This window comes from Vigna unguiculata, chromosome 9, assembly GCF_037176805.1.
Source record: "Vigna unguiculata cultivar grain cowpea cultivar isolate G323 ecotype 2 chromosome 9, ASM3717680v1, whole genome shotgun sequence".
Taxonomy (NCBI): Eukaryota; Viridiplantae; Streptophyta; class Magnoliopsida; order Fabales; family Fabaceae; genus Vigna; species Vigna unguiculata.
In genome coordinates this window covers 8348567-8361168 of record NC_140800.1, presented here as the reverse complement: position 1 = coordinate 8361168, position 12602 = coordinate 8348567, and the positions used below count along the sequence as shown (strand labels likewise).

General features: G+C 32.7%; 2 protein-coding genes and 1 pseudogene across 2 annotated transcripts; 2 read left to right on the top strand and 1 right to left on the bottom strand.

The window, feature by feature from the left end:
- The first annotated feature begins 2793 nt into the window (after window positions 1–2793).
- CLE45 (CLAVATA3/ESR-RELATED 45) lies at window positions 2794–3078 on the top strand. The gene has a single exon (XM_028047725.1). The coding sequence runs from the start codon at window positions 2794–2796 to the stop codon at window positions 3076–3078; it is 285 nt and encodes a 94-aa protein (XP_027903526.1).
- A 621-nt stretch (window positions 3079–3699) lies between these two features.
- On the bottom strand, window positions 3700–7725 carry LOC114163323 (putative arabinosyltransferase ARAD1). The gene is made up of 2 exons (XM_085666952.1): window positions 5987–7725; window positions 3700–4396 (listed from the first exon to the last, which is right to left on the bottom strand). Exons 1-2 carry the CDS (start codon window positions 6953–6955, stop codon window positions 3875–3877), a joined length of 1491 nt encoding a protein of 496 aa, XP_085523078.1. The 5' UTR covers window positions 6956–7725; the 3' UTR covers window positions 3700–3874.
- LOC146883495 (uncharacterized) lies at window positions 7161–12599 on the top strand (annotated as a pseudogene).
- Window positions 12600–12602: the final 3 nt, after the last annotated feature.

Here is a 12602-nt window from a genome sequence, read left to right as displayed (position 1 = left end):
CTCAATTTTAAACTATTTTTCAAAAGATCAGGAGTCAACTCACTTAATTTATCAATTACGTGTATCGAATTGAATTACAGAATTTCAAACTTGCCAACATAAAATAAATTGAGTTAAATTCAGTAATTTCTAACAGAATCTATAGTGAATTAAGTGATATGAGCTGAGGTGACTCTCTTTCACAACTTCCCCTGCTTTTATGCCAATTTTATGGACTCCATTGGCTGGCCACTTCAAAAAACTTTCGGACATGGCTAAGCCAATGCTAGAAGAAACTTTTTCAGAAAAATAAAAAATTTCACTTTTTATTTAATTTATCCACCTCAATATTTTAGAAAATTTAATTTAACAGTACAAAAAAACTGAGGGGCACATAAGATTCCTTTGAAAAATTAATAAAAACTGGGTCAAAGTTTTGGAGATCTTTTTTTCTGTTTTTTGGGTTTTCAGGACCAATCATCCTAACAATTGAAAACAATAAAAACTTTTCTAACAGTATTACTTCTGGTTCCTATGTAAAGAGATTATAGCATTGCTGTATTAAGCTAGGAATTCCTATGTGATAAGGTAGAATCATTTGATTCAAACCACTTATGGTTCAGAAACTATATTACCATTGATGAATCTTAAAAGCTGTATTGGTTAGAGAAGGTTTGTTTCTGAAAGCAACACTTCACTTATTTCTTTTACTTTTCTCCTTCACAAAACGGTCCGATATTTCTTTTACTTTAATACAGCTCTAAAGTGGTCACAAAGAATATCTTACTCCTTCGTTATCTTCTTCAATTCACTTCCCTATATTTCTTTCCTCTTTCACCGTTATTACTTCATTAAACATATGAAAGTGAAACCACATAAATTTATAGAATACAAAAAGAAAAACATTTGTGTGTTTGAGAGATGAGTTGAGTTGGTAGAAGTGTTTTGAATGTAGGCAATACATAGAGATGGAAGAAAAGCATAAAGGAAATCCATTGAGCACTAAAAACCAAGACTAGCATTTTTATTGCATGGAATGAAGAGCTTGGAATTCTAAAGACTCTAGGCTTAAAGAAAGTGCTTCAACATGAAAGCCTGTTATTGGTTGCTTCATTTTTCATGGAGTGACTGCCATTCCCTACCTTCTTCCAAAATTCTCTACTTTTAATGCCTTTCTTCTGTCTGTTGCATTAACATTCTAAACATACTTACACAAATTTCTTAATAAACATTTTTATATGAAAAGAATTAACAAAAGAAATCAAAGAAACCTCTTTATAAATTATCTTATGCCTAAAAGAAGTTATATATATGCATATGAGTTTCTACTGATATATTATTTTATTTTCTTGTATTTTTCCATTCTTATAAAACAATGTATCCAAAGATATATTTAAACATGTTACTATCATCTATCTTTAGTCTTGCCATGTCACCATTAATTTGGACCACATCCTACTCAAGAAAAGTTGATGCTATGAATGCTAATTGCTCTTTGTTCTGGTTTTCTTATTAAGGAATCTTTTAGTGAAGTTCATTTTGCAAAGTTAATTCTGATTAGAATTAAGTTTGAAGGGAAAAATATTTATGCTTGAGTATTTTTTTTTTTTATTCTCAGAGTATGCTAGTAGTAAAAATCGTATAAAATATTTGGTTAGTTACTTTGAATAATTTTAACCAAAAAGTAAATTCTTTGACATGAGATTATATGTGAAAATTGATGTATACTCATGTTAATTGATATTTTAACCTAAATTTATGTAAGTCGAGTTGATTATGGAAGTAACAGTTTTTAAGATATGAGACAGTTATAAGATCCATTGATAATTGCACTGTTGAAGAGAAAACTTGTTCAAATTCTAAAAGCTCAAGTAGTATTATAGGACTTACTAAAAACAAGTTAAAAATACTCTTTGTGATTGCACCATTGGAGACGCACTTGCCAGTGAAAGAAAAACGGTTTCTTTGCGAGGAGGTTTGTTTTGGATCAAAATCACTTTTATGTTTCCATTAGATCTTCATTCAAGATAGATTGGAGATCCTACATAGATCACAGAAGATAGAAATAATTTACCATATATAAGTGAATATATAAGTGAACATAAATGAATATCTAAATCAACGTAAATCTTATTCAAAACATTTAAAATTTATTAGATTTGTTATTTGTCAGACCTATTATACCACTTATTAATAATGTGTTGAAAATCTTACATCGACCAAAGATAAGAAGAATTGATTAAGTCTATAGGTTGGTTTTTCATGGATTATGAGAGAATGCGGCTACTTCAATAAGCAAGATGCAGAAAATGATTCCTATTATTGGCATAGATGTCTTGAGGATATGGTACAATGACATGTCAGCAAGGGAAGATGACGTGGCAGCATAATAAAGTGTTTGAAGAGAGAGCTTCTTGGGTCTTTGTTTGGTGAAAAAGAGGAAGACAAATGATGGGGATCTAGGGAAACTGAATGGAAAGATACTTGGCTTCCCAAGGATATTGTTCCACTTAACTTTTATTCAAACCTGTCAGTGTCAATCATCTAAATCAGCCTTATATATTGCTTATATAGCATTTGCTTATGATTGGGGTGAATCTTAAACTTCCCTACATGTTCTAGGCTTCTTATGCTTTTGCTTTTAAACTTCCAAATCCCACAGAAGATAAACTGCAGGATTATCATTCCTTTGCCGCTATGATATAGCAGCAAGAAACAGAAGATATAAACACTCAGTTTCAAACCCACCACCTTCTCTTCTTTGCTTCAAGCTGAGAAGGCCTTTGTTCCTCCAAATTTTCCACAGCAAAAGAGATGAGTTTCTTGTCTTTAAGAGGGTTCTTTGTTTTAATCTGTGTTGGGATTTTAGCTTCTCAACCAGGCATGGTTTCTGGCCTCAGAAGCAAAGATCTTGCTCTGAGATGGGATCAGAGGCAATCACCACTTGCTCAAATAGCTCGTGCTCTAAAGGCTGTTGCAATGGAGGACTTGCAATCACAGTTGGATTTGGCACCTGCACCTTCACTAACATTTGATCCTAATCAATCAAACAAAAGGACAGTTCGAAAAGGGTCTGATCCAATTCACAATCGATGTTAACAACTCAACATGCTGTGGTTTTGTCCCTTTTTTACTTTTCTGAGAATGACAAGTGAGTTCCCCAATGCCAAGATGGTTCTTTGCTTCGTTTAACAGTTTAATGAGGTTGGTCGGATTTCGAAGCTCTTCTCCTTCCCCATTGGTTTTTAGTTTTGTTGAGTCTATCTGTCAGGTGAAGAATTGCTGATGAAAAACATTTTGTAAAGAAATCAGGCATTGAAGAATAGCTAGATAGTTTCATGATATTGTTAGCTATCAAATACAGAATATAGTGGATTTCTCCCTCTCTCTCTGTCTCTCTCTCTCTCTCACACACACACACTTGCTCTGTCTATCTTCTACTACACTAATATAGGTTCTAGAGGGAAACCAAAGTATGGAAAATTTGTGAATGCAATTAACTTTTTTAGTATGCAATCATTATAAAAACATTTATTCAACTAACAAAAAATCACCTTATAAATGGCTCATAAAATAGTTATTCCAAAAATTAACAATTCTCAGTCATGGCATTTTATGATTAGATAATAATATAAGATACATACACTTTTATACTCCAATTAAATTCATTTTAAGCACTCTTTCTAAGATTCATGCACCAAGAGGAAAAATGCTTGGACATTAAAATAAAAAATCGTTTTTTTTCCATCAACAAGATGAGTAATTCAGCAAAAAGAAGGAAAAATAAGTGAAAAAGAAACCAATGAAGAGAATGGGAGCTTGTCTCTTCCACTGGCATGTTGAACTTGACAGAGACCAAGGTTAACAGATCCTAACGACACATAATCTGGGAATTTCAGTTTGTCTTAACACGAAGCTGAGATCTCTGGTATCTGTTCTTTCTATGCAAATTGAACCTTATTGAAGATATCTTTCTTGCAACTTGCTGCCAAATCATATTCACTGCATCCCCAGGTTGTGATGGATACTTATACTCAAAGTGGGGTGTAATTTCCTTCAATCTTTCCCACATCTTGTTCCACTCTTCCCGTTTGATTGAGCGAAGGAGATTCAGCAGGTAGCCTTTCTTCACGGCATCAGAGGCACGCACAAATACAGAAAACTCTGAGTAGTCCAAAACATCTTCAAAGGGTAGCTCAATTTCATCACTGATGATCACAGGCACACAGTGGCTTACTATTGCGTCAAAGAGTCGATTCGAGGATGGGGTATCACCGGCAATGTTGAGGCAGAATTTTGATAAGGCCATGCCATGGCTTGCCTGATTGATCCCATTTCCTCCTATGCTCCCAAAACTGAAATGCACATCTTTCTCTTCTTTCAGGAGGTAGTACAGTTCTTGGCGAATGGCTCCTCCCTACAGGTTCAATATCATAAATTAACTAATTAAAATGAAGAAAGACTATCTTCCACATCTAGAATTAGTACAGTAAAATTGATGAGGGAAGTAGTATTGATGGAAAGAGGAAATTATATCATTTGTAACTATTCTCACAATACAGTCATAGTAGGATTTGTTTAAGTTTTAGTTTTTCAATGAATTGATGTGCCCAATATTTGTTCAGAGATGTTGACAGAAAAAACATTCAATAAAATTTAGAAATCAACCATCATGAGTCCTTTCCTATATTTGGAATCATGAAAATGTAATATTTGTACCACCTCTGAAATAAACGCTTGTATACACGCTACAGTGAACCTACATGTGCTGATTAAACTTGTAGAAGATGTATTTTCAACTAATGCATTATAGTTCATTAAGGAGAGATTATATATACGTGACTTCAGTCCAATTCACATAAGAGACGACACTACTTTTAACTCAAAATCTTAAGACATTGGATTAATGAATCTTTTTTTTTATATAACGTTTAATTTTGTCATTTCTACCCATATCTCCCTTTATAGGGTGACCTTTACTTAAACCAGTGTTGTTGTGGTTAAGGTGTTGTTGTTATCACAATAGTTTAAGCCGGTCACAAAGACAAAATCTTAAAACATTGGATTAATGAATCTTTTTTTTTTATATAACGTTTAATTTTGTCATTTCTACCCATATCTCCCTTTATAGGATGACCTTTACTTAAACCAGTGTTGTTGTGGTTATGGTGTTGTTGTTATCACAACGGTTTAAGCCCGTCACTAAGACAAACCATCGACTCGGATGACTCTGATACCACTAATGGTATAGAGCACATGAATAAAATAAAAAACAAAAGAAAGAAAAAAAAATTCTCTATACACTATATCACTTATATCTCTCATACCTCATTTTCCAAACCCCCTAAAAATTCTCACCCAGCAATAGTCAGTTCAGTGAACCTGATATTTATATCTTGATTTACCTTCTGAAATTCAATAACAATAGATTTATATTGATATCTTGAGGTGCCAAAAAACATGGAGTTGAAGTTTTTTCTTAATTTATAATGCAGTACGAAGGATGAGAAGGACATGGAGATTGTTGCTAAAGGTGACGGTAGAATATTTGTCATGTCTCAGTTCTCTATGTTCATATCACTTCCGTTAAAAAGGTGGCAGGGTAAAGTCAAGTACCTAGGATCAAATCTTACCTTCAAAAAGCACCAGAGGTGTAGTGTGTTCTTTAGCTGAGATGGTGACTTATATACAAGGTGAAATCGGTAAAGGTTCCTGAAAGATCTATTATCTAATCCATAAACCAAGAAGTGGTTCTTAATTCTTATATTCACCAAATTAACAAGTTAAGAAGCTAATGCACTTTGACATCTAGCCAATACACAATAAAATGCAACACAGGCCTCTTGCAAACCTTAAATGAGTATAATCAATAGCCAATTTATTTCATAAATGAAATTACCAAAAAAAAAACTGGGAATTGAATTGTAAAACTAGTCAATATGAGATTTTTTTTCACAATAAGGCACTTATGCATTAAACAGATAACATGAGTGCAGCAAAAACTCACGTCTTTCCTGTATATTGCTCCCTGGAAATACACCAGTGTGGTACGTTCTTCATATGAAACTGATTTAGCTCTTGGTATGGTGCCTACTAGGTGCCTGTAGGGGGCTATTACATCTTTCTTGATATTTGCTAATTGAGGAGGATACCTTCCGAAATCTGCAAGCACAAGCATAGCAGAACCCAATTTTTTTCTTGCATCCAACAAGCTGTTAGGATGGTGGGCTATAATCAGATGATCCTTCCCTCCTGAACGTTTCCATTCCTTCTGGTCCATCAAGAACTGCACTAATTTGTGTTGCAACATTTTGTTAACACTAACTTTTTCCTCTCCATGAAGCTTGGAATGCCTATTGTAACTCAGAGATGAGAAAAATGGCACAAAAATTACATCTGCTTGACTTGAATCCTGCACTCTGATTGCAGAGCAAGAATGACCAACATTAACAGTGTTTGATGACAGAAGATCAAGGGTGAGCCAGTACTCTATGCTGTGCTGCAAGTTCAGTCCACCTGGATAGCGTGGAATACCTTCAGGGTTATCCACCTCAGGCCATGTTTGATTCAAACTTCCCTTCCAACCCAATAACCCAAAGTGAAATTCTGGGGGCAAGTCATACATGAATACTCTCAATAAAGGATGAACTGGGTGAGATGCCACATTCATCTTCTGTACTGCAGAACTTGTTTTCTTGCTTGAATCAGAAGCTTGACAGTTGGATTCTCTGGACTTTTGTGATTGAAAATTTAAATCCCCAGAAGGGTATGGGGTGAGTACGTTCTGATCTCTCTTCAATTTTGGCATGAAGTAAAGTGACGCGTTATTGACAAGAATAAGTTCTAACACTGATCTAGGTATCAAAGAATGACTGCTAAACTGGAGTAGGAAAAGGGATGACAGAACCAAAAGGAACATAGAAATGATCATCACGTAAAATATAAACCTTGAGTGAAACATGATCTTCTCTGACATTGTTGAGGATCAAACAAGGTCCAATCAAGCAACCTTGCAGCGAATACAGGAACAAGAAAAAAGACTGAGAAGCTCAAAGGGTAAGCTATTTCCACAAACACAGAGCAAAAACCTTGATGGGGGTTATGGTTTTAGCAAGAAGCCCTTCTCGATCAGAATCCAAAGCTCAAATCCCTCAAACACAAATGACCATACCCACCCACTAATGGCTTCTCAGCCTTCTGCAGCGTTGAAGAAGATCTCCAAACAGTTCTCCTCACATGCAATGACTTGCACATACAAAGCAAAGTCAAACCCTCCACTTCTTACAGAACACACTGATTCAAACAGTACAATCCATCAACCAAAAATGCCAGTGAAATCCAACCTTCGTTGAGCCCAATCAAAACTAGCAACAAACAAACACCCCTAAACAAAAAGTTCTCAGCTTCAGCATTCCATTAAACACCCTAAGGAGATGCAATCATTAGAAACCCAAGAAAATTAAACAGGAATTGGCATCTGGGTAGACAAGTTTTATTTTTTATTTTTCTTTTGGGGTTGTGAAAGAATGGGTACCTGACGATAAAGGTTGATCCAGCACTCACTTCATCACTGTGCTAAGTCTTCACATTCAGACAGAGGAGAAAAAGAATAGACTTTCTTAGCAAAGGTTTATGTTTCGTTAGCGGTGTACGCATAACGTGTGCGAATTACGAGTTTCATCACACTCGTTTATTTTTCAATCAAAGTCTCAACCTTTCTTGCGGAATTCAAATACCCATTTAATTCAATGTATGTACATATAACACTTTCCAGTTCTTAATTATTTTATTCTCTTTCTGGGTGTTCACGTTGAACAATTAAGGCAAACTCTGTCTGTTTCTTACCGATCAATAACATTTGAATTAATATATAATTTAAGAAACTTAGTTTAAACGGTCATTTATGAGTAGAGATAAATATAAACATCTTTCACATTCTATATTATTTATAGTGATTAGGTTTTACGCCACCAATCAGGGAAATTAATCAATTTGAAATGTGGAGGAGTACGGTGTTGCATTGCGTCAAGTAATTTTTCTTCGACAAATAGTCAAAATCTTGAGGACAGTGGAAAATAATCTTACTAGTGAATATGCAACAACTTGTACAGTGAAAGTGACTTTTTTTTCTTTCTTTTTTTACTTTGTATTTCACTAGGAAATTGCTAGGTGTTATTAGGAATATGAATATGAATGGAGTTTTCCACCAAGAAAATAGAAATAGAAACTAACAAGAAAAAGACTTTGAATAGATGATTTATAGCATTTGGTTGATGTAGTAAAAGAAGACACCTGTAAAGTAAGCGAATAAGAAGGGAAAGAACCTTATTCTTTAAACTTTGTACACCAACTTGTTTATATTGTTAGAACGAATGATAAAGTATAGTGTTGCTTTATGGGTACATTATTTTTATATTTTGTCAATATTTTAGTAGGTCAGAAAATAGAAAATTAATTATGAAGGTAATACAATGAAATTAAGGAATAGCCAGAGCTCCTAATGCAGTGTCATTTTGTTTCACACAAATTTCAATCAAGTCAAAAAATATTAAATTGTTGAAAATAATTTAAGTCAGTTTAAGTTTTATGTCCAATAAAAATAATAAAATTAGTGTATGATCCCTTACAAATAAATGAAAAGACCATCAAAATTGATTAAATTATGATATTTAAGTATGCATAACCTAAGAAAACATTTTATTATTAGGGCAATTTTTTTGATTGAAACACATGATGATAAGGTGTCACTTGTCAGCCGACACAAAATGTTAAGAAACTTTTCTTTGTGGAAATTTGTTATGTAATTTTTTCTGGGCCTGAACAATTGAAATGACAACCTAATGAAAGTGTCTAGTTTACTTATTGTGCAGAAGAAGGTCATAATAACAAAGTCTACATTCGCTTAGTTAGGAAGAAATAAATCTCAATTACGTTGTGTTTATTCACTCCTTTTATAAGGTTTCTTATAATATGCTTACTCTCTTTTTCCTTCCAAAAAGGTTCACTATCTTTTGTTTTTATCGTTTTCTTTTTTTGGTAAGGCTCACTTCGGTTTGTTCCAGGAAAAATATTGGGCCTAGAAAGTGATAGCTTGAGGTAAGAAGTGGTTGTTGATAGGATGTTTCTTCCTGCACTCCCATCATTCTTAACTGCATCCCCATAATTTCTGAAATGACCGTTTTACCCTATGAAAATGTGACTTGTGGAAATATTTGTTTGGGAAGAAACTTTGCAGAATTTTTGAAACATGTTCTAAGACATGGTTTTTGAAATAAGATTTTCAGAATATATAACATATGAATGTATTTTTGAAACTGTTTTTTAATATATCAAAATTTCATATACGACATTGAAATTAAAATTATTTTGAATTGTATTATTTAGATTAAACGATTTAAATTTATTGAAATTTGAACTTTTTTATGACACATCTCGGTTACCGCTTAAAAAAAAAAATTCAAATATCATAGAATTTTTAATATTTTCAAAATATTAACATTTATGATTGTTTAACCGATTTTGGTTAATGTTACTTTTTGGCTAATGTTTGCTAAGAATTTTTTTAATTGATATTCAGAAAACATTTTTTGCATTATAACATTAACTAAAATTGTTTTTAATTGACATTGGACAACTAAGGCTATTTTAAAAACTTTAATTGTCAGATTTTTATTTTTTGCTTTTTTATCTATATTAGCTCAAAAATTTCCGAGTTGATATCGATAAAATTTGATTTCAAATAAAATTAAATTTATCTAAAACGTACAATATAGAATATAATTTCATTTTTTTTAAGTAATATGTTTTTTTCTTGTATGTGATTTTTCTACCCTCTAGGCATATCTTTATTTGTTAGAGATCATAAAATCATGCTTTAATTGTTAATCAAACTCTTTTTTGTATAGATAGAGTTATTTTAGGCTTTGAAGTTGTGCAAGGAAAAAACAAGATTAGGAATCGACTCTAAGGTAAGGGAAGCTAATTATTTAGAAGGTATTAGTTTTCTTAAAATATTGAGTCTTGCTTTTAATATTTAATTTGGGGTATTCATAATTTTATCTTTTTGTAAATATGTGAGAGGTGACAAATTTATATTAGAAAAATTGTGATAAAGAGTAAAAGAATTTATTCTTTTTTCAAGAGGAAGGCTTGTGATGAAGATGAAAAAAATGCATCTACGTCATCTAAAATTGAGAAACTTCATGAGAATCCAAATATTGAAGAAAACGAAAAACAACTCTCTAAGGTTTCTAAAGTTACATATAATGAATTTAAAAATACTTTAGAACGTGATCCAGGGAAGCGTCTTCAAATTTGGCAATACCCACCAAATCAAATTGATGAGGTACGAAGGGCTTATCTAAAATGGGGTCCATATCAAATGAATCTAGAAAATTATTCGTTGTCAGGTAAAGATGATCATCCAAGAAGATTTCAGTACACATGGTTTAGCTTATTACCTTCATGGTTAGAGTATTCGTCATTAAAAGATGTTGCATATTGCTTATCGTGCTATCTTTTTAGTAAAAAACCAAGCGAACGACCTGGCTCGTATATTTTCATTGTTAAAGGTAATTGAGTTTATTTTCATTGATTTCTAATTGGCAATAAGTTGATTGTCGTCAACATGTTTTAACTTTTTGAATTTTTTTATAGGTTTTAAAAGTTGGAGGAAAGTTAATAATGGAAAAAATTGTGCTTTCCTTATACACATTGGGAAGGATCCTTGTTCACCACACAATATTGCAGTGTCTACTTGTCAAGACTTGTTCAATCAAAATTGTCACATTAGGAATGTTTTAGAAGTGCAAAGCTCAGATCAAATTATGCAGAATCGGTTACATCTCAAGACTTCAATTGACACGGTTCATTTTTTATCACTTCAAGCTTGTGCTTTTAGAGGTCATGATGAAAGTACTGAATCGAGGAACCAAGGTAATTTTCTTGAGATGATAAAACTCATAGCATCATACAATGACGAAGTTGCAAAAGTTGTGTTGGAAAATGCTCCATTCAATTCCAAATATACTTCACCTAAAATTCAAAAGGAGTTATTGAATATTCTTTCTAGTAAAGTGAAAAATCATATTCGTGAGGAAATTGGGGATTCCAAGTTTTGTATAGTTGTCGATGAAGCTCGTGATGAATCAAAAAAAGAGCAAATGGCTCTTGTTTTGAGATTCGTTGAAAAAAATGGTTTTATTCAAGAGCGCTTTTTTGATATTGTGCATGTTAAAGACACTGCAGCAATAACTTTGAAGAATGAATTGTGTGTCGTACTATCTCGACATAATCTTAATGTTTATAATATTTGTGGTCAAGGGTATGATGGTGCTAGCAATATGAGAGGAGAATGGAATGAATTACAAACATTATTTTTGACTGATTGTCCTTATGCATATGTTCATTGTTTTGCTCATCGGTTACAACTTGCCTTGGTTGTTGCATCAAGAGAAGTTATTCCAATTCACCAATTCTTTTCAAAATTAACTTTTATTGTCAATATTGTTTGCTCTTCTAGTAAAAGTCTAGGCTGCCAAGTTAGATGAAATTGCATATTTGTTAGAAATTGATGAGCTTGAAAAGGGTAAAGGGGCAAATCAAATTGGTACTTTAAAATGAGTTGGGGATACCCGTTGGAGCTCCCATTTCTCTTCTATTTGAAGCTTGATCAATATGTATGATGCAACTTGTTTAGTTCTATAAAAAATTACTGTTGATGGATCTACTTATTCACAATGTGGTGATGTTGATAATGCTTACAAAAGCTTGACCTCATTTGAGTTTATACTGATCTTGTATTTGATGAGAGAAATTATGGGGATAACATATGTTCTTTGTCAAGCACTACAAAAACAATCTCAGGATATAGTTAATGTTATGCGTCTAGTTTGTTCTACAAAAGGACTTATTCAAAACTTGAGAGAAAATGGTTGGGATAAGTTATCAAAAAAATGTGACTTCTTTTTGTGAAAAACATGACATTGAGGTGCCTAATTTTGGGGCTTTTTATGTAGCAAGGCAAGGACGACCTCGTTACAAAAAGATCATATTACAGTGGAGCATTATTTCAGAGTTGAAATATTCTTTGTTACCATTGATAAGCAATTACAAGAGTTAAATTGTAGATTTAATGACCAAGCAATGGAGTTATTAATTCTAAGCTCTACTTTGGATCTTAAGGAGCTTATAAAGCTTTTAATATTGATAAAATTTGCACTCTTGTGGACAAATATTATCCCATGGATTTCAATGAGCAAGAGAAGATTAATTTGAATTTTCAACTTCAACATTTCATTATTGATGCTCGTCAAAATTCAAATTTGAAGAATTTATCAACAATGCAAGAGTTATGTACATGTTTGGCAACAACAAAAAAGTCTGAAGTTTACTACTTGATTTATAGATTACTTCGTTTTATCATGACTCTTCCAGTTTCTACAGCTACAACTGAAAGATCTTTTTCTGCAATGAAAATAATCAAGAACAAGTTGAGAAATAAGATGGAGGTTAAATTTTTAGCAAACACTATGATAATCTATATTGAAAGGGATATTGCAACTAGCTTCAATTTTGATTCAATTATTGAAGATTTTAAGTCATTGAAAGAACGTAGATGAGCA

Bases quoted from the DNA above. Each gene is read 5' to 3' on its own strand.
- CLE45 (XM_028047725.1), top strand. From the start codon at position 2,794: ATGAGTTTCTTGTCTTTAAGAGGGTTCTTTGTTTTAATCTGTGTTGGG.
- LOC114163323 (XM_085666952.1), bottom strand. From the start codon at position 6,955: ATGTCAGAGAAGATCATGTTTCACTCAAGGTTTATATTTTACGTGATG. The intron at 4,397-5,986 runs GTGAGTTTTTGC...TTGAACCTGTAG, and splicing joins GAGCAATATACAGGAAAGAC to GGAGGAGCCATTCGCCAAGA.